The sequence below is a fragment of the Kogia breviceps genome, chromosome 7 (assembly GCF_026419965.1).
Source record: "Kogia breviceps isolate mKogBre1 chromosome 7, mKogBre1 haplotype 1, whole genome shotgun sequence".
Lineage (NCBI taxonomy): Eukaryota > Metazoa > Chordata > Mammalia > Artiodactyla > Physeteridae > Kogia > Kogia breviceps.
Window position 1 is genome coordinate 7,095,678 of NC_081316.1, and position 26,958 is coordinate 7,122,635.

A 26,958-nucleotide genomic window follows, 5' to 3' on the forward strand; every position below is an offset into this window, starting at 1 on the left:
TTTTACCTGACACTTACTAGGTGCCAGGCATGTTATGGATACTAACTCATGTAAGCCTCACCATAGCCCATTATTAAGTCCATTTTACAGGTGGGAAAGTTGAGGCAGAGGGGTGAAGTGATTGCCCAGAGCCACACAGCTGGTGAGATGTGGCAGATTTGGCATCTTCAGGCAGAGAGAGTGGGAGGAGGGGGCCAAGGTGCCAGCATGGATGGAGCCCTACTATGTGCTGGCCTGATTACAGTTCACCTTCCCACCTGTGAGCGCGTGGGTGAGTTTAGTCTCCCCATTCACCGATAAGGAGGCAGCTCTGGAGTTTACGTGGCCCGTATGTAGCAGATCCAGGGGCGGGAACCAAGGGCTGCTGTGTGACTCTTGAGTCCAGTTCTCCTTCAATCTCTATGCGGAAGGCCCGGTGAGCTGGGGCAGGACAGCAGATGGAAAGAGAAAAGCCTGGACCAGAGTCTGCAGGTCCTCCACGGTGTGTGCAGCCCTGATTTTGCTCTGTGACCTGTGGTCTCCTGCTTTCTCTGGCCCCTCTGAGAAATGCAATGATCTCAAAAGTCTTCTGCACAGCGGATATGGCTCTCTGGTGAATGTGCCTTCAGGAAAGTGGAGGATGGAGCAGAGGTACAGGAAGCTTCATGTGAGATTCTCCCCGGCCAGGACCTGCTGCACCAGGGACCCCAGGCCTTCCTGCATCCCACTCAGAGCGGAGGGGCCAGGCCACGCTGGGTCTCAACACAGGAGAATCCCCTGGGAAACTTTAAAAACGCCCCCAATGCCCAGGCTGCACCCCAGGCCAATTAAATCAGGATCTCAGGGGCTTGGGGGAGGGGATTGGTGGGGCAGGCACCAGCATGTTTTAGAGCTCTGCGGATAATTCCAATGTATGGCCAAGACTGGGGGCTACTGCTCTAAAGCAACTGGGAGACGGGGAAAGTAAGTCCTGGCTTTCCAGGGTTAGTGACCCCCTGAAACCGGATGAAAGCGTGTGCCCGCCTGTCTTCATGCATCTTTATAGAGAGAGGGTTCATGGCTTCTATCAGCTTTTCTGACCCAAAGGAGATTAAAATCCAGGCCTGGGAGGAAGCAACCCCCTCTGCACAAGCCAGTGATGTCATTTTTAAGGCCCAGAAACCTCCCGTTGCAGGATCAAAGTTGGCTTTTCTTATCTCCTCTAAGAAACCTTTCCTGACCTCCCCAGACTCCCCTTTCCGTTTCTTCTTCCTGCAAATACACATCCAGGGGTTACTGTGTGCCAGGCCCTGTCCTAGACCCTGGGGTATGGGGCAAATGAGACACGCAGCCCCTGCCCTGAAGGAACCATATTCTAATGGGGGCTCCGGGGGCCCCAGTGGACCAGTAGGATGGCTGCAATGAGCAGGTTCATGTGACAGGCCCAGGTGTCCATGCTCCTGTCCCTTAGAGTCGTCAGGGAAGCCACCCCTACCCAAGAGTCTGATGACTTGCCCAGGGCAAGGACAGGCGGCTGTGCATGGGCATATTTTGGTTCTAACGCGCAGCTAGAGCTGAGGCCTGCTGTATAGATCAGGTGTTCGGGTAGGGCCTCTGGGAGGAGTAGCTCAGTCTACTTATAGGAAGGGAAGGAGCCAGGGACGGAGGTGCTGAGGACCGAGGAGGGGCTGGGCCAACCAGGCAGGGCCCCACTGGCCACATAAGAGTCTGGATCGTATAGCAAAGTGTCAGCTACATCACCGTTGGAGGGTTGCAGGCAAGGGAGTGACACGATCTAGTTTGCATTTCTCAGAGAGCCCTCCCTGAAGTGTGCATGACAGCTTGACAAGGGCAGGAGTGGAGCCTGTGACCAGTCAGGGAGCTGCACTGGTCCCTGGGGGAGGTGAGGCATGGGGCTGGGGGAGAGGTGGTGGATTGGAGGAGATGCATTTGGGCTGTGGGATGAGGGGGGATGAGGAAGAGACCCGAGCATGGCTCTTAGGTGCTGGGTCTGAGCCAGCTGGTGGGTCGAAGGGCCGAGCATCTCCTCGCCTCGTCTGAATCCTGCAGCACGTAGAGTCCAGGAGCCCTGGCCCCCAGGGGACCCTCAAGAGCCTAATATGTATTCCACGTGATGTTAGGCTGTTGAGTGAAAGATGGTTTTTAAGTCAGCAGGGTCTACTGCCAGGTGTCTTGGAGACACTAAGTGCCTAATGCACGGTGACCCTCGGGGAGAAGTGGCGCTCCACAAACTTGGCGACAGCAAAGACTCTTGTTCTTAAGGGCATGTCTTCTAGGACTTGTGTTCTGAAGAAGTACTCTGGAAAATGCTGCTGCTCTGGTCCCAGCCTGTTGTTTGACCGTTGAGGAGGCAGATCCAGGGTGGGGGACGGGGAGGTCCGGGGACAGTCCGGGGACAGTCACCTGTGCTGGGTCTCAAACAGCACGTCCCATCAGAGCAGGCGCCAAGCACGAACCTCTGGACTCCGGCTCTAGAGGGGCTGCACCGCCGCACCACTTGGTTTCCCCAAGGCTATTCAGGGACACCCAGGTTCTGGGGTCAGGCTGGAGGGCTCCTCCCCCAACCTCAAGTGAAGGATGAACCAACCTCCTACTCTGCAGGGGTGGACTCACAGAGCCCCAACACAGACACGAGGCTCTCTTAAAGAAGGGGTGCTTCCCCAGGGGCTCCGGGGAAGGCGAGGGAGCCTTGCTTGTGGGTCCTGGCATGCAGAGGTGGCTCAGAGTGTGCTCATCCTACACATCCCCCACCCCAGCCCTTGGGGGAAGGCAGAAGAAGCCTGAAAAGAGAGTCTCAGCTGATTTAGGGGCAGTGGATCTCAGACTCCCTTTGGGTGACTGAGTACTTGAAAGTCCTGGGGTTCTATGTGGAAGTTCCTTCCCCTCCCCTTCACCTCTCCATCCATCCACCCAACCATCCACCCACCCATCCCTCCATCACCCAACCACCCACCCACCTATCCCTCCATCACCCAACCATCCACCCACCCATCCCTCCATCACCCAACCATCCACCCACCCATCCCTCCATCACCGAACCATCCACCCACCCATCCCTCCATCACCCAACCACCCACCCACCCATCCCTCCATCACCCAACCATCCACCCACCCATCCCTCCATCACCCAACCATCCACCCACCCATCCCTCCATCACCCACCCATCCACCCACCCATCCCTCCATCACCCAACCATCCACCCACCCACCCCTCCATCACCCAACCATCCACCCACCCATCCCTCCATCACCCAACCACCCACCCACCCATCCCTCCATCACCCAACCATCCACCCACCCATCCCTCCATCACCCACCCATCCACCCACCCATCCCTCCATCACCCACCCATCCACCCACCCACCCCTCCATCACCCAACCATCCACCCACCCACCCCTCCATCACCCAACCATCCACCCACCCATCCCTCCATCCACCCAACCATCCACCCACCCATCCCTCCATCACCCAACCATCCACCCACCCATCCCTCCATCCACCCAACCATCCACCCACCCATCCCTCCATCACCCAACCATCCACCCACCCATCCCTCCATCCACCCAACTATCCACCCACCCATCCCTCCATCACCCAGCCATCCACCCACCCATCCCACCATCACCCAGCCATCCACCCACCCATCCCTCCATCACCCAACCATCCACCCACCCATCCCTCCATCACCCAACCATCCACCCACCCATCCCTCCATCCACCCAACCATCCACCCACCCATCTCTCCATCACCCAACCATCCACCCACCCATCCCTCCATCACCCATCTATCCCTTCATCCATGTAATCATTCCTCCTTCTCCCCCTCCATCCCTTCCTCCATCCATGCATCTAGTCTTTCATTCAGCAAATTTGTTGGGAGCCTACCTTGACCTCGTAAATAATACATAGTCTTTCCCCTCAAGCTATCACAGTCCACGGCGGAGATGGGCAAGTAAGTAGAAAATTACTGTACAGCATCATGAGTTATAACAGTAACCTCCATTTACTGAAAACCTACTTCAGGCCAGGCATTTTACCCACGTTATCTAATTTAATATCTGGGCAAATCTGCCAAAAAGGTTTTATTTTCCTCTTCTCGCAGATGAGTTAGTTGAGATTCAGAGAGGTTAAGTCACTTGTCCAAGGTCACACAGCTAGGAGGTGATAGAACATCATTCAAACCCAGGCAGTTTGATGCCAGAGCCCGTCGCAGGAACTGCTCTAGTATCCGGTGCCATTGGAAGGAAGCAGAGGGGGAGGGCTCCTAACCAGTATGTGTGTTGGTGCGGAGCGTGTGGCCCTGATGGTGGTGACAAGGTGGCTGGAGTAGGAGGTGTCCTGGAGGAGGTGGATGTCTGAGGTGTGTATTAAAGGATGAGCAGGAGTTAGTAAAATATTAGTAGCATAATAATTCCATTGTATAAACTGATTTGGCCTAAAATTATGTATTTGGTCAATTTAACTTGGAGTCGCTTAGAAATGGTCAGTTTACCTGCTATAGAGTATAACATAAGATCAGCACCTCCTTCCTACTGCTTACAGAGCTGTCAGTGACTGTTCCAGAATTTTCCAAATAAGATGTGCTTGCATCTCATTCCCTTGTTTTGTGGCTTTGCAGACATCCTCACAGAAAAGCATGGGCAGACCTTCTAGTGTTTCTGTAAAGCACAATATTGGGAGACTCTCTCTCTGTTTAATTTCATGAGCAAGTGAAACGCTCACCCTTCACTCCTTCCACGAGTGCCGGTAAAGACGTTTACCCAGCTCCAGCTCATCCAGCCCCGACTGTGTGGGGCGCTGATCTCACTTTTCGTTATAACGGGGGTTCGGTTCGGAAACGAGGCCCTGTGAGTCCTTTCTCTGTGGCTGTGCGTTGACAGAGCTAGGATTCGGACCCTTGTCTAGGGATCCTGTGTCTTCTCTTTTCCTGACTGTTTGATTTTTGTTGCCCAGCTCGTTCTCCCCCAAGATCCCGAGCTAATGGCAGTCCTGCTCCTTGCCACCTTTTACAGACACGTGTGTGTGTGTGTACCATCTGCTCCCCTGCCCCAGGGGCTGGCAGACTTCTTCCGCAAAGGGCCAGGCAGTAAATGTTTCAGGCTTTGCGGGGCAGCGGTCTCTTGTCATAAGCGGTTCACTCTGCCGTGGCCTGTGACAGCAGCTGTGGACAGTGCGGCTGGGTGCCAATACAACTGAACTTATTTATTTTAATTTTCCGTGTTACCAAATCGTCTTTTTCTTTTTTCCCAACTACTTAGAAACGAAAAATCTGTTCTTAGCTTGCAAGCTGTACAGAATAGAGGCGGTGGGTTGGATTTGATCCACAGGCCCCGGCTGGCTAATCCCTGCCCTACACCAACCCTTATTCTTATCGTTGCGGATGAGGAGACTGAGGTTCAGGCCTCTCAGGGTGGGCGGGCAGAGCTAGAGCGTAACCCCAGGCCCTCTGATTCCGACTTTGGAGTCTCCTCGGGGCTTTTGGTGGTGGTTACGGGCTCCCTGAGGTTGATACCAGCCCCCATCCTGGGGCAACCTGGATACGTCCCCAAACGGAGCTGACTCCCAGCCCTTCGTGGAACCGCCCACCTTCTGCCCGCTATGGAGGACGTGCTCATCTCCTGCTCCCTGTTTCTGGGAGCGGGGGAATGTCAACGCTTGCGGGGCAGAAACACTTTGTGTCCTGGATCTGGGCCAACAGGCCGTGGAGCCACCCACCCCGGGCTCTGATTCTCAGCCCCGCCCCTTCCCTCAGGTGGTTCCCAGGTAGTCTCTGGGCCTGCCCTGATTGGTCAACCCACCTGCCAGTCATGGGGCTGCCTGGCTCCTGTTTTAGTGTCTGAACCCACCCAGCTGCCTCCGGGAGGGGAGGAGGTGGCCTAAGGGGCCAGGAGGACTGGGTTCTGTCCTTGATGGTCCATGTACCCGTGACCTTGGGCAAGCTCCTTCACCCCTCTGAGCTTTAGTTTGCTTGTAGGATGCCGAAGGGCTTTCTTTGCCCTACACCTAGTACAGTTTGTTTGAGTGACAAGAGGCCAGCGGGGTTGCCCGGAGAATCGGGGGATACCAGCCCGGCAGCCTCTGCCTCCTTGCCCACAAACCAGAGCTCCTTTGAGCAGTGATCTTGATGCTCACCACCTACCTGGACAATGGAATCCCAGCCATCCCCCGAGACCCCTTTATACAGCTGTGGCCACTCCCCAGAAGGCAGCCCTTCACAGATCTTGACCCCGGGAGTTACCGCTGCCTAACGAGCTATGTTTCTCGGGCAAGTTACCTCGTGTCTCTGAGGCTGTCCCCCCACCCCCACGCTCCCCGGGACAGGAAGACCTTCCTCACCTTCTGGGCAGGTCGTGAGGATTAAAGGCCAGGTGTTCCCTGTTGTCCGAGAACGGCCCCTTTCTGAACACCTGCCTACCCAGCAAGGCTTCCCTGGACACCCAGCCTGAGCGGAGGGTGTGGGAGCCGGAGCGCGGAGGAACTGCCTTGCCTGTGCGACACTGCTGGCGGACGTCAGTTGCCCAAGGACTGTTTCACCACTTCTCCGATTTCACGAGAATGCAGCCAGCGCCCGGCTCCTGTTGCTGTCTGCTCAGCTGCGGCGGTGGAGTTCTGGGGAAAGGATGATTTAACTAGAAGCTGCTTTTGGGGCTGAGAGACTCGGGCAGGTCCCTGATAGGAAAGAAAAACAGGCCTCCTTTGGCGAGAGCCTCTTTCCTCTCTTGCTCTTCCGCGCCGCGCCAGTGTACGAAGCACCCGTGGTTGTCAGGCGCTGCTCTGGGGGGGGAGAGAGGAAACAATAGCTCCCTTTCGTGTGGACCATCCCCAGCAGGCCTTCCTGGGGCCAGGCCTGGCTTCAGGATCTCAGATCTCTGGATCTCCTGACACGGAGGGGCGGGGGTGGGGGTGGGTGGGGGAAACCCTTGTTTTCTCCCCCTCTGGGCCTGGGGGAGGCCCCAGGTGGAGTTGCTGAGGCCGGACTTCCCTGGTTCTGAGTCACTGCTGTCCCCGCGTTTCTCAGACCCAGGCCTTGGACCCTGGAGCCCGGATGAGTGTTCAGTCTCACCTCCCCACGTAGCACTTGAATCCCCCACAAGGCTTCGGTCAGATGTTGCTTCCATGCCACTTGTGACGGGGTGCTCGTTGCCAGGCAGTCTCTTCCTTCGTGGGAGGCTTTGCTTCATGCTGTGCCCAAATCTCCCCCCTTAACTCCCCTACCCCGGTCACTGGAGGTGGAAAGTCGAAGCTGGGCTCCCACTTGGCAAAAATGATACGAGAAGGGCGAGGGGACCTCCGTGTGGATGGCAGAGTCCCAAGGCTTAGGACTGCCTTTCGCCCTTGCAGGGGGAAGAAAGGGTAACGCCCACGCCTTGGGCCCCCTGTTCCCTCTGGTCAGTGGCCTGCTTCTCCCCACCCCCCAGCCCAGCCCTGCCCGCACAGCTGTCCCGGTCCAGCTGTCCCGGCCCCAGCTGCCTGTGCTGGCTCCCTTAGCCCCATGGGGCCTGAGGGCCGTGGCCGTTCCTGGGGTTTCTGGCCTCGGGGAGCCTGAGGGTCTCCTCCATAATCTTCCTCTAGGCTGAGCCCTGGTGGAGTGGCTGACCCGGACCCCAGCTGCCACCTACCACCCACACCCTGCTGCATGGCTTTGGGTCAGTCATCTAAGCTCTCTGGGCCTCCGGGTCCCCTGAAACAGGACCTGACCTTAGTACCTACCTCATGAGGTTGTCGGGGGGGGGGGCGGTGAGCTGGGATGATTGGGGGCCGGTGGGCCGGGGATACCCACCAGCATCGATTCCCTCTCCTCTCCCCAGCCCCCAGCCAGGTCCCGCCCCATGCTGACTGACCTGCCTTCTCCCCAGGGAGCTCCCGGACCAGCAGGATGGGGTCAGCCTGTATCAAAGTCACCAAATACTTCCTCTTCCTCTTCAACTTGCTCTTCTTTGTAAGTATGACCCGTGCTACCCAGATGCCTCCAAAAGAGATGCTCCTCCCGGGCACATCCCAGTCCAAGACCCTCCAGCCTGGGGATGGTGGGGGTGTGTGTGGCTGGGGTCAGGGGGCTGAGGCCAGACTGTGGGAAATGGAAGCAGGTGGGAGCAATGAGGAGATTCCCGGCGTTCCCAGCTGGCTGGATGGCGGAGCACTGGATGGCTCGCCCAGCCTTCCCCCTTCCTGGAGCACCGAGGCCACCACCGCACCTGGGCCGGAGGCGGGCGTGGGGAGAGGAGAACCCCCGGGGCGTGTGCCCTGACTCCTCATCGGGAAGCTGTAGGGGGAGCCCCTGGGATCTTTCTCGTTCCTGTCCCGACTCCCCTTCCTGCTCCGCCCGCTCTGAAGAATTTGCCTGTCACAGGTCTGGGTCTCAAGTGCCCCCATCACATCCCCACCCACACGGTGGGGGGTGTCCCTCGAGCTCCCAGAGGGTGAGCAAGAGGAGGCTGGGCTCTGGGCCAGGGTGAAGACACAGTGGCCCTTCCCCAGACCCTCCCTGGCAGGCCTCACCGGGTCCTGAGCCCCAGGGCCGCCCAGATAGAAGCTCTGTGCACATCTGGAGCTACTTTTCCTGGGGCCTCCATTTTCCTCTCTGGTTTGGCAAGACAGACTCCTGCCTTGGAGTTGCCAGGATGATGGAATGAGTGTGCGTGTTTGTGTGTGTGTGTGTGTGTGTGTGCACGCGCGTGTGCGAGATTATGTGTGAGCATATATGTGTGTGAGTATATGTGAGGTTATGTGTGAGTGTGTGTATGTGTGAGTGTATGTGGGTGTGAGCGAGTGTGTGTGTGTGTGTGTGAGAGTGTGAGTGTGTGTGATGGGGGTGGGGCTGTGGGGGGAGTGGCGTGGAGAGACCTTCGGAGGAGTGCTGCTGGGGGCTGTGGCCTCTCATGGTGCTGGTTCACCCTATACTGTTAAAAACACCCGATCTTTTAAATAGGATATTTATTATGATTCAATTTCATTTAAAAAAATGTACACATACATGAATACGTTTGAGAGGAGAAGAAAATACCTCTGAATGTTAGTGTTGGGATTCCTGGGAATTTGGGTTTTATTCTTTTTGCTTCTCTGCAGTTTCCAACTTTTCTACAACAGACGTGAATTTCTCGCAGAAAAAGAAAAAAGTTTTACATTACAAGTTACATAGGATTTTATAGAAAGTTTGCAAAATAAAGAATCTTTCTCAACTCCCCCTCATAACTTTAACCCAACACACGGATACTTACAAGTGTGTTCCTGGCACACACAAGTACACCCACGTGCCCCCACACACACACACGCACGTGCACGCGGACAGCCCTGGTGTTGCCTGCCCCACTGGCCCGGCCACCTTGGCTCCGGCCCCAGCTACCCCCGCAAGGACGGCGCTGGGGCCCCACGGCGGCTCTGGCCCTCCGCTGATGGCAGCCGGGCCTGGGCACCTGGGTCTCCCAGCTTGGCCGTCAGGTCCCTCCCAGCTGGGCCCGGCTTCCGGAAGAAAGTGGCGGCCCACACAGGCACGCCTTTCCTGCCAGGCACTTGGCTCCCAGGCCGAGGCCCAGCTTTAGGGGCCAGCTGGCCAGGATGGGGTGGGGAGAGTGGGAGCCCTGTGCCTCTGTCCCTGGGGCTCTCGGGACTGGAGGGAGGAGTCAGGGCTATAGCCTAGGAGGTGGCGGGGCTTGGGGTTCAAGGGCACAGACAGCCCCTCTCCCCCCATGCAGTGGGAGGGAGGGAGGTAGAGATTTCGTGGAGAAAGGGAGAGGGGTTGGTGGTTTGGGGCCAAGGTGTCCCTTCCGCTACCGGTCTCCCCTATGGAGCCAGAGCCTAGAAGAGCTTCCCTTGGGCCCGAGCTCTGGGGACCGGTGTCGCTTGGCTTCCTCCCAGCCACTCCAGGGCCCTGGGGGGCAGGTGTTCACTCCCTGTGTGCTGGGGCCCAGGACGGGGCCCATCAGGATAGTGGTGGAGGGGATGTAGTGGGGGAGAGAGGAAGCTTTTATCACAGGAGGGTGAGAGGGAAAGGAGAGAGTGAGATGAGACAGTGTGTGTGTGTGTGTGTGTGTGTGTGTGTGTGTGTTCATTCACAAATACTTATCCACCAAATGTGTATTTGACACCCCTGTGTCTTCAGACCCCATCCTGGGTGCCAGCTAGACATTCACCAGCAGAAGAGCCGTGACTTCTTCACTCACATGTCTTATGTTCTGGGGGGTGATGGGCTTCGATCACATGCTTACTCAAATGGATGATAAAATTGCAGTTGTAGGCGGTCCTGGGAAAGAAGGATACGGCCCCTAAGAGAGAACAGCTAATAAGGCACTTGACCTTGTCGGGGTGGCCAGCAAGAGCTGCCTGGAGTTCTGTGTGAGGCTGGGGAGAGCGGGGTCCCGGCAGCAGGAGCCCAAAGTCCAGCGCAGGGGGAGCGGGCCAGAGCGGGCCTCTCCAGGGCTTGGGCTGCGTAGCCCTTGCAGGAAGGATCTGGGTCTTCGTTTCACGCACGGTGGGAAGCGGTTCCGTGATTGAACTTGTGGTCTGGCGGAATCACTCTGGTTGCCGTGTGAGCTCATGCGTGTGCGCGGGTACACTTGTACGTCCTCGCCTTCACTCCCTCCGGACCCCAAACTCCCCAGAAAATTGCCCTGTCGTCAGCCTTTCTCAGGTCCTAGGAGACCCCGAGGCCACGGCTGCCGTGGCCGTTCTGGGGGTAGGAGGCTGGCTGTGAGTCTCCTGGCTCCTGTTGGGAGATTCTGGTGGGTCTGGCGGGGGGGGGTGGGGGTGGCGGGTGGTTAATGTGGGGTGTGTCCCGCGGCCCCAGTCGTGGTTCACAGAGAAAGGGGGTTTCGTGGTTCCTCCCCCAGTCTGGTCGGCCCCCTGCCCTGGCCTTGTTTCTGGATGTCCCGTGGCCTGGCTCTGATCCAGCCACACCTGGCGCTCAGGCCGCAGTCATCAGACGTGCAGGGGAGCTGAAATGGCAGCGCCAGGTACTTCGCTCCCTGGGTTCCGGGAGGCGAGCCGAGGAGCTTGGCTGGGCGGTCTGGGATTTTACTCTCTTTGGGATTAATATTTGCCCAGAGGGACTTTTCTGCCCTGTCTTGAGTTCTCTATTTGGGAGGACTGTTCTCCCTGCAGCCCTGGCCCGTGAGTGCAGGAGGTGAGAAGACAGGGGGGCTCCGCCACGTGGGTCTGCGGTGGCAGGGGCAGACCACGGGCCAGCTGTGCTGTGAGGGGTGAGGCTGGGGTGAGCAGGGGTTCAGGAGTCTTTGGGAACCTAACTGCCAGGTCCTGTAAAGCCCACCTTCCTCCCCGCAAGCTGTGCGGTCTGAGGTGCCCCCACTTGCGGTTGGGCGCTTGCTCTCCCCAGGGACTGGCTTTCTAGGCTAAGTCCTGGGACGGACCCGAAGTATCCCCACAGCTGATGTCCCACCCTCTGGCATAGCTGTATAGTCAGAGCTGACTTGGAGCCCCTGCTGAGTGAATTGGGTGACCTCGGGTGAGGTTAGGACCTCAGTTTCCTCATCTGTCAAGTGAGGACGATAACAGGGCCCATCTGACAAGGAGAGAAGAGGGGACAGGTGAGTTGCTGGGGACAAATGTGGGGAGGTCCGTGTGCCTCTTCCTCTTCCCGGTCGTCAGCTGCTGTTGTCTTTAAGGAACCCGGGCCAGGCTGAGACGAGTGAGGCACCCACTTTGGGGTCAGCAACAGCCCCGCTCTGCATCACATTGGGGCCCCGCTCCTTTTCTAAAGGAAAAATCAGGAACACCGAGCCTGTCTTTATTGAAAAGTTTGATATTTTGTTCATCATGATGGATTTTTGTTCCCCATTAATTGTCATTTCTTAAAAATGATTGCTATACACTCACTTATCTTGGTTCCTGAGTGTTTCTGGTGTCCCCTGAATTTTCACATGTGAGGCGAATGCCCCATTCACCTTACCCAGCGTCCCAGCTCTGGTTTTTAAGATCTGTAGAGCAAGGCTGATAAACCCCTGGGCAAACGGCTCGTCCCAGGCTGAGGGCTTTATCAGTAGCCGCTGCTCTCGCACCTGACGTTACGGGATGATGCCTGAGGCGGGGTCCCAGGGCTGGTAGTAAAGGTGGGTTTATCCCCCAGGTAGACCCAGGCCAGGCCCCAGGGGAAGGCCAAACTTATGGGGTGATGCAAGCCTCCCCACCTCCATCCCCTCAAGGGAATCTGTGCTTTTGCCCAGCCTGCAGGCCCTTCCCCAGCCTTGGCTGGCTTAATGAGATCTTGCTGGGCTGATCTTGGCTGGCGGAGGGGGGCTCTGGCTGTGGGTCTGCCCCCTGGCGGAGGGAAGAGAGGCAGGGAAAACCTGGGCCTATGCCAGCCACCCTACCCCGTCCCCACCACCATTCATTCATTTGCTTTTCTAATCCTGCCTTTACACAGTTCGGTTCATGAACTCACTCATCGGCGGGGGCCCTCAGCACCTGGGGCGCCCAGGCCCACAGAGCTGCCTGCATGCAACCCAGCCCTGCCCTCAGGGAGCTTACCGTCTAGCCAGAGACAAGTGGCAGAGTTAAACCCAGAGGGAAAGGCTGTTAAAGAAGGGGTCCCACACTGGCTGCCACGCAGTAGAGGCCCCTTAGTCTGCCTGGGGGTCAGGAAGCCTCCTGCAGAAGGTGGCCTTGGAGCCGAGAGATCTGGAAGACGGGTTGGGCTCTGACGGTCATGTCCCCCCGAGGGTTTCCCCACTCTGAGCCTGGCTTGTTGGGGAAGCCCCCAGGCTGGGGCAGGGCCAGGAGATAAGTAGGAGGGTTCCCGTGGGGGGAGCCCGCACCCCCAGAGCCGGTATGCTCAGGTTGACCACACGTGGGCGTAGGGTAGGGGAGACGGGAGGCAGGAGGGCCTCCCCACTCATGGCCCTGCTGTCTGGGTTGCTGGAGTTGGCTGGACTTGAGGTGTGGGGCCTGGGGCCACCCTGACATCCCTGGGCTGGACAAGGATGTAGGCAGCTCCCCTGTGTCCCCCCCGGCCAGGCTGCAGGGGCAGCTGGGAGCGGCCCCCTACTATCTGCCCCTTTCTCCTTCCAGGTCCTGGGCGCGGTGATCCTGGGCTTCGGGGTGTGGATCTTGGCCGACAGGAGCAGTTTCATCTCCGTCCTGCGTAAGGCCCCCTCTGCTCCGCCTGCCCCAGCTGCCCCTGAAAGGGGGCCGGGGCAGCAGGCGAGGCTGCTCCCACGAGTACTTGAACCTCCACACCGGTCGGTCCCCTTTCCAGCTGCCCTCAGGCCCTCGCTTAGGTCCCGCCTGCTGACCATTCCGCCTTGGGCCTCTCTGCAGGGGTTTCCAGAAGGAATTTTCTCTCCCTCCCCAAACAAAGCTGCTGTTGTCTGGAGAACACTGGGTGGGGGATGAGAGAGGCTTGTTCTCCATCCTGGCCCCCTCCCTCTGCCCTGACCTGAGAAAGCCTCTTCCAGCCTCGCTTCTTCCATTTGCCTGCTCAGCAAAACGTGGCCAACAGCCCCTGCCCTTCCTAGTTGAGAAAAAGGGCCAGGAGTTGCAGATCGTGGAGTATGCGTGAAGCGCCTACTGTGTGCCTGGCAGCAGCCAGGGGGGTCAGGCAAGTGTGCTGACGAGGAGGTGCCGGGCCCAGTGTCTGTCGTTTGTGGTCATGATGTGCCAGGCACGGGGCCAAGCATTTGGCCTAGATAAACTGTCTTAATCTCACAACAGCCCCGTGCAATAGCAACTTCCTGCCTTACAAATGAAGAAATGAGGGAGGCTCAGAGAAGTAACGTCCCTCGCTCAAGTTCACCCAGCCTCTGAGTGATATAGGTGTGGGACTCGAGCCCCCAGAGCTTTGGTCCTAAATGCTGCACATGGTAGGGTAAGCCCTTTGTCTCACTCTTGAAGCTGGAGGAAAAGAAGCCCAATGATGATGATGAGAGGCCTTTCCGACCTACTCAGCGTCACCTCCAGGAAGGCTGCCAGGCTTGCTGCACTAGCCTCTAGTGGACGTCCTGAGGAGGGAGGGAAGCAGAGCAGAGCACAGGGATGCCACTCCCCTGAGCAAGTGCGACCTTGGCTCACTTCCCCTCCCAGCAGCTGCCCTGCCCGAGGCAGCAGGTTTGGACTCAGGCCCGTGACAGCTGCTTGATTTGAATGAAACGGAACCAGGCTAGGATGGGTGATGGAGGGGCCCTGGGGGCTAGGCCTCCCCTCACACATGAAGGGAAGCAAGGACGATCCACCCTGCAGCCACTTCCGATGCCATCTGGGGCTGTCAGTCCTCACTTCTGCTGGGGCTGCTCCCCGTTCTGGGGCTATAAGGTTGAGGTTTCCAGCCCCACGCCCTCCCCACGTGGGACATGCATCCTCCCTGGCCCTGCCCGGCCCAGGCTCCCGCTTCCTGGGCTGTGGCCCACACCCAGCGGGCACTGCATCTCGGGGCAAAGTCTCAAGGCCCAGCCCGCCCACTGCACTTTTGCCCTCTGCACCCCGACTGGGGCTCCAGGGACCTCCTGCCACTCCTCCCTGTTCGGGGCTGAGACTCTCAAGCTGGCCAAGCTTTAGAGGCCCCCTAGATGCACCCGAGCGCCTTTACAAATACCGAGGCCTAGCCCCACCCTAAGGGATCTGACTTCAGATCAGCACTGAGGTTTTTAAGAATCTTCCCAGGGGTTCCCCGGGCAGCCAGAGTTCAAAACCACCAATCTGCTAGCCCGGTCACTATACCCTTGGGTAAACTGAGGCTCAGAGAAGAGGAGAAAAAGACTTGCTAAGAGTCACACAGCAAGTGAGGGGTCAGAACTGGGAACCCAGGGCCTATTGGGTGTCAGGCCTGCGTGGCACGGCTCTTCCCTTGCCAACTGAATCCTCTCCGTGAGTCCACGGGGCTAGGCATTACTTACCCCACTTTACAATGGAGGAAATGGAAGGGAAGGGAAGGAACTTGTCCAAGGGCACACACACAGCCAGAGGGTGAGGGAGCTGGGATGTGAACCAGGGGGCATGGCTCCTGCGCCCCCGTCCCCTGTACCACAGGGCTCCGCAGCAGCCACGCTTTCACACCGTAACGAGCAGAGGAAGGCACAGTGGCTGAGAGCACAAACCGTGGGGCCGGGCAGCCACGGCTCCCATCCCGGCCCTGCTGTCTGCTGGCTGTGTGATTCTGGGCAAGTTCCTCCACCCTCTGTGTCTCCTCCTCTGTGAAATGGAGACAGTAGTAGACAGCATGTCATGAGGCCATCGTGAGAAATGAGGCGAGTTAATATGTGAAGAGAGTCTAGAACAGTTTCTAGTAAATGGTAAACCCTACGTAAGTGGTTGTTAAATTAGTTTGTAACACCATCTGAACCTTAGAACATCTTTAAGAAGTAGCAATTAGTTGTATTTCACAGAGCCGAAACGAGAGGCCCAGAACACGGCTTGCCCGGGGTCAGAGCCTGTTAGCAGCAAAGCTGGAATTAAGTGGCACCCTCTTCTCGTGCTGCCCAGTCACTTTCAGTGTGGGCCACTTCCTCCCCACCTCGCTGGTACCTCCGAGCCCCAATGAAGCGAAGAAGATGCTGGTCTTGGTGCACAGTGGGCGGGCTACCCCGCTGCTTCCTGAGTCAGATGGTCAGATCCGGGCCAGCCTGAGACCCAGGAGGAGGACAGGGACTGGTATCGATGAAATTTTCTGAGAAAAGAGAGATGCCACACCGCAGCTCGGCTGGCCTCCCGAGAGAAGGGCCCGAGTGGGGGTCTCGGCCTCCAGCCTTGCCCTTTGGGCTCCATCTGCGGCCTCTTGTCTGCTCTGGGCCTCTGGGCCCTTACAGACAGATCGGGGTGCAGATCTACCCTCATTGGGCCACGGCAGAAGTTCAGCAGGATGGTTTGGATAAAGGGCCTTTTTCAGGGCTGGCACACAGTGGATTTCCAGGCAGTGCCGCTTGCTTTTCGATGCGGGGGGTGGGCGGGAGTATTCGCTGGGAGGGCTTGTTGGAACCCAAACCCAGGAAGTTTAAGAAGAGCAAACTTTGATGGCCTTCCCCTGCTGTGGTTGACGGCTGAGAGCCAGGGCGGTGAGGGCCCGGAGTAAAAAGGAAGCCCCTCACTCAGCCCCTCGGGGCCTCTGTCTGGCTCCTGGGGGCTCCTGTGAGGAGCTCAGCGGGGGCCCCCCTGCCCTGGTGCCTGAGAGTGGAGTAGGCTGGCCAGGGTTTTTCCTGAGCTCCAGAACATTCTGTCTGTGCCCAGGAAGTGGATGGAGCTGGATCACACTCTCCTACCCACCCACACTCCAGCTTCGTCGTTACTCCTTAAGGGCCCCACCGCCCCGTCCGTGGTGGCCGAGGTGGAGATCTCAGCCCCTCTGAGGTGCCCCCGGGGAATGGTGGCCAGTCAGCCGATTGACGGGCGACTGTGGCAGCGTTGGCTGTGCCCGAGTCCTGGGGGAAGCGCATTCACCGTGCAGATTCCAGACTGTCTCCTGGAAAGTCTGCCTGGCTCTGACAGACCCGGGAGTCTGCATCCCTGAGAGGTCCTCCTGAGCTGCTGAGGCTCTCCGGAATGTTCTGCACCCTTCTGGAAACACCCCACACCCTGAGAGTGCTGCGCCAGCCTGCCTGGAGTGCCTGGGCTGTCAGGGGAGGGAGCCCGCAGCGCCCTGCCTGCCGGAGGGCGGGTCCACCCTGGTCCTCCTAGCACGTCACAGCCTCAGGGTAGAGGACACCCCACGCACCCCACACCAGGGAGCTGGAGAAGGACATGAGCTTCTCCCTGTGTGTGTGATCCATTGGGGTTCTTGGGAAGTGCTGGTCAGGTGCCCCGACGAAGACTTCTGACCTCCACCTACCCCGCGGGCCTCTGTCATTGCCTTCAGGCCCCTGTCTCTCCGCCTCAGGTGTGTCGCCTGTCAGACTCCTCTGTCACTCACGCTGATCCGTTCTTTCTCACCTTCTTTTTATTTTTCAAACACGCCGAGCTTACTCCTTCCTCAGGCCTTTGCACCCGCTCTTCCCACGGCCTGGAATGCTTTTCCCCAGCTCTTCATTCGGCTGACTTCTTCATTCTCATCTGAGCGATCCCGTCACCTGCTCAGAGCAGCCTTCCCCCACCACCCCGGCCCCTCCCTACCCATGTCCTTGACCTTAGCCGGCTTCAGTAGCTTCCCGACCCTTCACACAGCCAGAAGAGACACTCCTCACCCCGTCAGCTGCACGGTGTGGGGACCTCGGCAGGCTGGCAGCCGTATCCCCAGCAGGCAGCGCGGCGCCTGGCATACGGTGGGCCCCTGCTAAATCTTTGGGGGCTGAACACACGAATGAGAGCCATGCCTGTGTCAGTACACGTGCCCGGTGCTTCGGCGCAAAGAGTGTGGCGCTGGGGCTTTGCCCGTCTCCAAATCCCGGCTCTGGCCCGTGCTGGTGGGCCTCTCTGAGCCTCAGTTTTCTCATCTGTGAGATGGCCGTGCTGGTACCTACCGGGTAGCGTTCTGGCAGAGGGGAGACGGCACATGTGAGGCCCCCGAGGCCTAGGGAGTGGGCGAGGGAGGCCGGCACTTGTTCACGGACAAGGAGGAAGGCAGGCCCTCAGCGTCTGTGGCCTCAGCGGAACCTGCCAGTCTGTGGTTCGTTAATTCATACAGCACTTTGCTGTGCCGGACACAGTTCTGGGGGCGAGGGGTTCAGCAGGGACGAGAGTCCCTGCCTTCGTGCAGCTCACAGGCTTGTGGAGGCAGCAGACAATGAGCAAGATAGGCCAGTAGAACGAGAGTCTTTTCGATCCTGGTAAGTGCTAAGGAGAAAAACTAAAGCGGGGACGGGTGGGAGGTGGGGATAGGATAGATGGGGGCTGGGGCACACACCTAGGGGAGGCAGCTTCCAAAGCTGGTGAAGGAACAGGCTTCCGGCTGGATGGCTGACGCCAGTGCCCTGACCCCAAGGCAGGGATTTGGTAGCAGCCCTGGCCCGGTTTTGTACTTAAGAAGGGCGAGATAGGCAGGCTGAATGGGATGCGCTTGTCCACCCGCAGAAACCTCCTCCACCTCACTCAAGGCGGGGGCCTATGTCTTCATCGGCGTGGGGGCCTTCACCATGCTCATGGGCTTCCTGGGCTGCATCGGTGCCGTCAATGAGGTCCGCTGCCTGCTGGGGATGGTGAGTACGGTCCTCCACCGCCGCCCGCCCGGCCCCCCTCGTCCCGCCCAGAGGGGCCTGAGTACTGCCCCGGCCCAGCCTGGGGGAGGGCGTCTGAGGCGCGTAGGACTTGGTGGGAGCCCCCAGCTGACTCTGTGCCTGCTCTGTGTTCCCAGTATTTTGCCTTCCTCCTCCTGATCCTCATCGCCCAGGTGACTGCTGGGGTCTTATTCTACTTCAACACGGGCAAGGTAAGCACCCCCCGCGTCCCCACCCCCCGACCTGGGCTGGACCAGCCACGCGGGGTAGGGGGCAGGGTTGGCCTGGGGATGGGGGCTAGACAGGAGGCCTCTTAGTTGTCACAGAGAAACCCATAGGTGGGGAATTTCCTGGCGGTGCGGTGGTTAGGACTCTGCACTTTCACGGCCAGGGGTGCGGGTTCAATCCCTGGTCAGGGAACTAGGATCCCGCACGCCATGCGTTGCAGCCAGAAAAAAAAAAAAAAAACCCGGAAACCCATAGGTGCCAGGTCAGCCTCCCAGGCCTCCAGCTCCCCGTGGTCACGTGGCAGAATATTAGAGGAGAGGACAGTACAGGTTGGTGGAGTCGCCGCTGGGCCCAAATCTTGGCTCGATCCCACCACTTTCTAGCTGTGTAGCCGTGGGCAAGCTGCTTTCCTCTCTGTGCCTGTTTCACCTTCTGTAAACCGGGGACATTAATAAATTCAACTCTCAGGGTTTCTGTGATGAGTCAGTGAGATGATCTTTATCTTAGCAAAACACTTAGCACAGTTCTCGGCACCTCATCCACAGATGAGGCCCAGGGAGGAGACTGTCAATGAAAACATTATTCCCGTGTCAGAGGGAAGACACTCAGTGTGGAGGAATAAAAAATCAGACATACTGGGCCTTCAACTCTAAGGACGTTTGTTGTTGACTTAACCAGAAGACAGGTCTGGAAGCTCAGAGGCCCTGGTTCTGGCTGTCTGTTCAGCATCCGCATCGTGACGGCTTTCCTACATCTTGCCACTCACCTCATGGCCACGAGATGGCTGCCACAGCACCAGGTACAACATCTGTGCTGCTGTGGCCTGAAGAAAGGGAGTGGGGTAGTGCCAGCCGTGGCCACCCCTTTTATCAGAAAAGCAAGCCTCCCAACAATCTCCCCCAGTCTGGGTTATTAAGGCACCCCCAGCTTCATGGGAGGCTGAGAAAGTGAGTATCCAGCCTTCAGGCTCTAAAGACAGAGACATAAGAGAGAAGGGAGCTGTTGATGGCTATTGGGCCTGCCATTCGATGGTGGCTGTCACAGTTATCATTGTGGAGCACCTACTCCGTGCACGTGGTCTTTTCTAGAAGCTTTACACACATTGTCTCGTCCTCCCAGCAGCTTTGCCGTGTGTTAACGGGCAGAGAAGCAGATGCCCAGAGAGATGAATAACAACGACAGCATCAGTAGTAGTGACGATAACCCCTCATCCCTAATCCCTGTTCGGCACACACCAGATACTGGGTGCAGTGTTAGCCACTTTACATTCCTTCTTTCCCTGAGCCTCACCTCCTCATCCCACAGGTGAGGGGTGAGGGCACACAGTGGTCAGTGGCCAGGCCAGGTGAGAGCCCAGGCTCCCTGAGGCCAGTCGGAGTTCACCCATGGCTCAGCTGAGGCTGGGACCCTGCCTTCCTCCAGGGCTACAGTTCTTGTCCACTGACTGGGCTGGCAGAGCCAGCGGCCAGGTGATCGCCTACATTTTACCACTTGAAGGTCAAGTTGCCACAGATCTCTCTTGGAAGGAAGCTGAGAAAACCTTACAGCCACGTCAACAACAAATACTTAATAGAATTTAGAACAAGCCTGGCACTAAATGCTTTGCATATACTGCGTTTAATTATTCGTTCCTCACAGTAAGCCTTTGAGGTCATGGGTATGAATACCCTCATTTTCAGATGTGGAAGCTGAGGCACAGAGAGGTTAAGTCACTGGGCAAAGGTCACACAGCTAGTAAGTGGTAAAGCCAGGAATTTGAATCCTGGCAGCCTGGCTTCTGGGTTCATGCTGGTGAAATTTTCATTATAGTGATTCCTACCTGAATCTGCTTTACTTATTTATAATCCATACAGCCTGTTTCCCAGGAGGATTAGAGCTGGCTTCCAACATAGGCATAGAGCAACTAAAATCAGTATGAGAAAGACCAGAATGCACACTGAGATAGAAGAAGGCCATTGTTCCTGAAGCTAGGGGACAGCACACTCACAGCAGCTGAGAGCTAACTTGAACACTGAGCTTCCTGGCAGCCAAGGCAAAAGGGGAAATAGCAGTTTAGTAGACGAAAGGAAGTTTGCTGGGTGCCAGACAGAAAGCCAGTGTTTAGGGAAGGGAAACTACTTTTCCAGTGCAAGGACTATGGGATTAGGTCTTCATTTCCACCCTGTGGCACCTGGGGCTTCTCTGGGACCCAGTCAGTCTTACATTACAAAGAGAGTGGTTAAGAATTGGGCCCCGGTGAGCGGGTTCCTGTGACTCAGAAGCTGGTCAACATGGCAGGGGTGTCAGGCAGTCCACCTTTTCACTCCTGTGTTTCCCCATCTCACAGGAATAAAGACGGTGCCCATCTATGAGCGCCAAGCATGTCCCGGGAGCTGAGCTAGTCACTTGGCGCATGTTTTAGTTTTGAGAGCATTTTCAAGTTTAAGAAACTGAGGCCCAGAAAAGCAGTGACTTTGGGCCGTGGTCACACGCAGCTCACATGCATCAGAACAGAGATTTCCATCTCCATCCCTTCAACCCAAGGCCATGCCTTCCTCTACTCCATGCTCCTCCCCTCGAGCTGGTATAATCTGCCTGGCTGCTTAGAGGTGACCCCGGCCCCAGAGCAGGGCTTGTTTGGAGAATCAGCCCTCCTGACTCCAGTGCAGGCTGTGTCTGTCGTGGTACCTCACCGTCCCCTCCTGTGCTTCCCCGCAACCCCCAGGCTCCACACCTCACACCTTCTGCCCCCAGCCCCACAGCTGGCCTCACCTTGGCCCACCTCCTTTTCTGGAAAGCAGGGGGAAATTTCCTGGCTTTGCTGGGGAAGTTCTGGCGCCACTCGATCGCCCGAGTTGGAATGAATGATTTATTTTTTCTTTCCTAGCGCATTGTAAAACCCAGTGGAAGACTAAACATGCCCTGGTGGTGTTTATTCCTGCAGATGAGGCCCAGTTGGGGAGGTGGGACTTGTGTGAGCCTGAAGGAAAAAGGCCTTCTGGAAGGCCATGGGTCCAATCTTCCTTCTCTCTCCAGGCCTCCTGGGCGGGCGGGAGGGACTGAGCCTCTGGGCTGTCCCTGAGGTGTCTCCAGGGCCACCAGCTGTCCTTCCCCCCAGCAGCCACTGTTCCCAGGGCAGCAACAGGGGAGGCTGGGTGCCTTGGGCAAAGCACAGGCCTTCTAAGCCGTGGGTTCTGCGCCCGTCAATGGAGGAGAATAGACCTGGCTGGCCCCCACCCCTGCCAGGGTTGCAGGGAGCCCAGACTGCAAGGCTTGTAGAAAATAGAGAGTGGTGGCCCAGGGCTTGGACCCCAGAACCAAACTGCCCATGCTGGAGCCCTGCTCTGACACACTCGGCAAGTTACTCAGCCTCTCTGTGCCTCAGTTCCCTCCTTTGTCAAATGGCAGTAATCCTACAGGTCTGCTCTCACTTATCTGCGATTCCAAAGTCCAAAAAACACTTTGAAAAACAAAAATACCATTTGCAACTCATTTGGTGGCAAAATGGAACCTGAACGGAAATGAGCTTGTTTATGGCCATGGTTTACACCCTTTAGGTGCCCCTTGGGAAATATGAATGGGAGAGATTGTGGCGGGGGGGGGGTGACACATAGTCCCAGCCCTTCCTAAAATCCGAACGTTTCTCAGTGCCAGAGCCCACTGGCCCCAAAGGTCACCTGATAGCGTGGTGGCAAGGATGGAGAGCATTGACAGATGGGAAGGCCATAGTGTCCGCCCGGTTCAGAGCAGATGTTTGCTGGCATCGTTGCAAGAGTTTATTACTGTCACCATTACTAACTTCACTAATGCCTAGTAAGGGCCCAGTAACTGGCAGCTGTTCCTGTTGTCACCAGTATTAATGTTCATATTAGCAAGGGCTGTGGGAACCAGGATTTAGGTGTGGAGTTAAGATTCCTCTGGCTGTTTCGTCATCTGATCATTATCTAGCCCCCGTTTCGTGGGAAAAGGACAGGTCTGGGATTCAGGGCCCTGTGTTGGGGGCGGGGTCGGGGCTCTGCTGCTATTTGCTGTGTGAACTGGGACATGTTACCCAGCCTCTCTGAGCCTCAGGTGACCTCTTGGGCCATTCCCAGCTCTGACACTCTGGGATTCTGACTTGTTCTCTCCAGGCAGTGAAGGGTGGGAGGTCAGTGAGGAAGGAGGTGAACTTGTAACTTTCCCAGGATGCGCCGGGAGCGGGGTTCGGTGCACTCATGCAGGCTGCACCACTGACCTGCACGTGTGAGACCGCTGAGGCTCTGAAAGGTTATATCAAGGGCTTGTGCAGAAGGGCTGAGGGCTGAGAGCGTGGAGGGAAGGGGCTCGCAGGGTCTGGGTGGGAGCCAGGGGTTGGGGGTGGTGACCTTGGCTGGGCTGGACTGCTGTGTGCTCCCCAGAGAGGGTGGCCAGCCAGGAGAACTGTGATTCTCTCCCCCCTCCTCCCCTCTCCCACCTAAGAAGCCGAAAGTAGCCAAATAGCCACGCGCGTAGCACTGAGCGCACACGTGGTAAAAACGTGTTCCTTGAGGGCAGTGCTGCTCTGCGAGACATCTGAGATGTCTGTTTCCCTGCGGTGGAAGCTTCCTGATCCACTAGCTTGCGTTTCTACTGCCATAGGGAGGCAGCTGGAGCCAGGACAGGGGGAGGCGATGGTGATCTTTCTCTCCCCTTTTGGGAAGGGGGGAAGAAGGCGTCCAGGCTGTCCTTCCAGAAAGGAATGTGGAGAGCAATGCGTGGAGACTCTCAGGCACCTGCGTGCCTGGCTCCCATACCTGACTCAGGCCCCACCCTCAGGGAGCCTATGGGGTGGGGCCGGGAGCACACGACCTGGTCCTTCTGCTGAAATCTGGGGTAGCTGGTTATGTAGATGGCGGCCGGACTCTCAGAAAAGTCTTGGATGGTCACTGAAAGTAAACATGCCACCCCCTCCACATTCACAAGGGCAAAGGGTCCTCATTTCTTGCCAGGATCCCAGGATGAAGCCTCAAAGCATTGGCAACACCTGCTGTGGGAAACCGGGGCGGGGACAGGAAGGTGTGGGTCCCTTACATTGCATGGGGGCACCTCATTGTAAGAGGCAATTTGACACATTAGAGCATGGAGAGAGGGCTGAACACTATCGCAGAGAGCCATCAAAGGAGCCTGGAGACTTACCCTGGGGAGGAGGGGGTAAAGGGAGCCGTGGTTGAGTCTCAAATATCTGAATGATGTTTGTCCTGGGAGAGAACAAATTGATTTGTTTTCTGTGGTCCCAGCTGGGACTTGGGAGGGAGAGGGAGGATAAAAACCAATGGGTAGAAGTCATTTAGGCTCAACTTAAAATGAATTGCTTGTATCAAGAGCCTCCCCAACCTACCTGCAATGTGCTATTTTGTGTGGTACTGAGGTCCCCGTCACAGGGAGCATTTAAGCAGAGCCTGGAAAAGTATGGGGAGGATTCTTACATTTGGATGATATGTTGGACTCAAAGGTGTCTTCTAATTCTACCTCTCTGAGAAAAGTCCCACTGCAAGGTGACATAAAAACACCGCATGGGGGCTTCCCTGGTGGCGCGGTGGTTGAGAGTCCGCCTGCCGACACAGGGGACACGGGTTCGAGCCCCGGTCCGGGAGGATCCCACGTGCCGCGGAGCGGCTGGGCCCGTGAGCCATGGCCGCTGAGCCTGCGCGTCCGGAGCCTGTGCTCCGCAACGGGAGAGGCCACAACAGTGAGAGGCCCGCGTACCGCAAAAAAAAAAAAAAAAAAAAAACAAAAAACCACCGCATGGGGTTGGGGGGGAAGAGAGTGATGCCAGAGGATGGCAGGATCTCAGGCCAGGTGGGGAGGGTGGGTGGCTTGCTATGATTAGAATCTCAGGGTTCCAGAGCTGCATATGGCAGGTTATGGTCATATCTCATCTGCTTGCCGGCTGTCTAATCTTGGGAAGTTGTTCCCATTGTCTGAGCCTTGGTTTTCTCTTCTGGGAACTGGGGAGGATGGTATTGGGCAGGACCAGGGCTGGCTTCCTGGGTGTGTACCCTGAGCAGCCACACAGTGTCCCACACTTAGAAGGGTCCCGTGCTGGGTTTGATGTCTTGAAATTCGTAATCACTTTGAAATAAGGAGTCCTGCGTTTTCATTTCGCACTGGGCTGGAAATTATGTGGCCATTCCCGGGCCAGACTCTTTATTACATGTGAAAGTAACCCAGATCTGGCCAGATCTGGCTGCAGGCTCAGCTGGATCCAGGTTTCTAAAGGCTGCCACCAAGACTGTCCCTCTCCATCCTCGGCCCTGCTCTCCTCCGTTGGCTCCCTCCTCGGGCCAGCTATCCCCAGTGGCTCTTGGGGTGGCCACCAACAGCTCAGGCCCTCATCCCACCAGATCAGCAGAAACAGAGGGCCCGTGTGTGTGACCTCGGCTCACATGCCCATCCCTGGACCTCTTGCTGTGGTCAGGGTGTGGAAGGCACTAAGTGGCAGCCTGGGTCTTTGCCCATGGCAGCAAGGGGGCAGGGCTTCCCAGCCACATGGAGGGATTGAGGGGTGCTTACTGCTAAGCAAGGGAACTGCTGTTTCAAGAAGGCAGAGTAGCTGTGGGCCAGGCAGAAACCACGGAGAGGCTGCCGCAGAGATGAAGTGAGATGGTGAGTGTCTTTCCACTCTCCCTCCCTGCTCCTCTTGTCTCCGGAACGGCCTGGTTGCCAGGGTAACTTCCCTGGGCTCCCGACACCGCCTCGCGGGCATTTGCTTCAGCTCCAAGCCGAACCAGCCCCTGCAGCCATGGTCCCCGTGGCCCAGTTGTGTCCCTCAGCCCCATGCTGGGGCTGGAGGATGGATGTGGTGTTTCCATGGAAACCACCCAGCCTCAGTGGGAACCACCCAGCTTCCGTGACCTTCTCATTTCTGGGGCCTGAAACAGGGAAGTCAGTGCGGCTGCGGCAACCACGCTGGGTATAAATAGAGCCCAGGTCGGTGGGGGAGGGTGGGTGGAAGGATGTGGGGAGATGGCTGTCTATGTACGTGCCTCTGGGGACCCCCTCCTTTCCACGCCTCAGGGATCATCTGCTCACCGGGTAGTCGAGGTGGAGCAGAGACAGTCGAGGCAAAAAGACTGAGATTCTGCAGGCAGACAGACCCCGCTGTGTGACGTGGGCAAACCACTGAACTTCTCTGGGCCCTCCTTAAAACTGCTCTGACCTGCTGCAAGGTACAGCCGTGTGGTTTAAATGCTGATACAACTTAATGGGCAAAAACTTGGGTTCCGGAATCAGACAAGCCTGGGTCCAAACCCCAGCTCTTCACATGTTGGCTGTGAGTCCTTGGGCAAGTTAATTAACCTCTCTGGGCCTCGTTTTCTGCATCTCCATAAGGAGGGAACGAGGTCAGTACCTGGGCCATAGGTCTGCTCAGAGGATTCAAGTGAAATACTGCATTAAAAGTCCTTAGCGCGGTGCTGGTGATAATAAGCATTTGATCAAAGTTAGCTGCTGCTGTTGTGATTAGTTACCGACAGGCGAGCTTTGCAAATTGTAGAGCTCCGTGTGAGTGATATCAAAGAAGGATTGACGCTTCGCTAAGAGTTTTATGGAAAGGGAGAGGGGCAGAGAGCAGTTCCAGAGGGTGGGGCTGCCTGGGGGTGGGGCTGGGCTCGCAGGGTTGGTAAAGGGAGTGGGGCATGGAGCCAGGCCCGCACCTCGAAGGTCGAAGGCCAGTCTGGAGGATGTGGGTTCTCTGAGCGCTGCATTCGTGAGGAGCTGGCGGAAGCCCCATTCGCGGGCTTCTGAGCCAGGCTCTGAAAGCCCCAGCCTGGAGGCAGCTGTCCCGTCTCCCCAATTCCTTTCTCAGCAGCAGAGGACCAGGTGTGGGGCTGTCCCCTCGGTGCCCCTAGCCCTCTCGGGCACCTCGCGCCGGGGTTCTGCAAGGGCAGCAGGTGACCATGACCAGCCTGTCCGTGCTGGGGCACCCGGGGAGGCCCCTGGGCAGAGTCGGCAGGGGGGGCCCGGCCCCTGGGCCGAGGGAAGCGTGTCCGCAGCTCTTAGGCTGGTTTCGGGTTTGCCTCCCTTGCACAGCTGACTTGCTCCTGAAAAGCTGCCGTGGTGAGATCCTCTCTTCAGAGCCCCAGTGAGAGGCCTTGGGGACTGAAGCCCTTTGATCCCTGCACCCCTCGCCTGCCTTCACTGTAAATGACTGTTTTCTCTGTGGGGCTAGTGAAAAGCAGGTGCTTCTCTCTTCCTCCATGGCGGGCCCTGGAGTCCCAGCACAGGCGGGATGCGAACTCTGTGGGGCCCTGGTGTGGGGCAGGTGGCGGGGTTACGCACGCGTCCCTTATCCGTGCTCGCCACACACTTACACTGGCCGGGCTGGATCAGACCCAGTCCCTGCCCCCCCGCGCTCTCTCCAGTGTGGGAGAGAGACCATAAACCCTGGAAACAGAGGAGCAGGTAATGACGAGACTATGAAGAAAAATGTATCATGCTTCCCCTTGTAGGATAAGGAGGGTCTTGGAGGAGATAGGGAAGGGCTGACATTTTCTGGGTGGCCCAGGAAGGCCTTTCTGAGGAGGTGCCATTTGAGTAGAGCTCTAAGGAAAGTGGAAGAGTGAGCTACATTCGTATTTGGGGAAAGGGGATCCTAGGCAGCGGGGACAGCAAGTGCAAAGGCCCTGAGGCAGGAGTATGCCTCGCACAAAGGCAGCAAGACCTGTG

The 26,958-nt window shown here is 57.4% G+C and overlaps 1 protein-coding gene across 2 annotated transcripts in view; it reads left to right on the forward strand.

Moving 5' to 3' along the window:
• CD82 (CD82 molecule) overlaps positions 1–26,958 on the forward strand; it is a 52,441-nt gene that overhangs the window by 20,274 nt on the left and 5,209 nt on the right. Inside the window, exons 2-5 of one of the 2 annotated variants that reach the window (XM_059069095.2) lie at positions 7,837–7,919; positions 13,001–13,073; positions 17,924–18,048; positions 18,204–18,278. In XM_059069095.2, coding sequence (XP_058925078.1) covers positions 7,857–7,919; positions 13,001–13,073; positions 17,924–18,048; positions 18,204–18,278 — 336 coding nt within the window. In that variant the 5' untranslated portion in view covers positions 7,837–7,856. Of the gene's footprint in view, positions 1–7,788; positions 7,920–13,000; positions 13,074–17,923; positions 18,049–18,203; positions 18,279–26,958 lie in introns of both variants that reach the window. The other variant, XM_059069096.2, reaches the window with a different exon arrangement.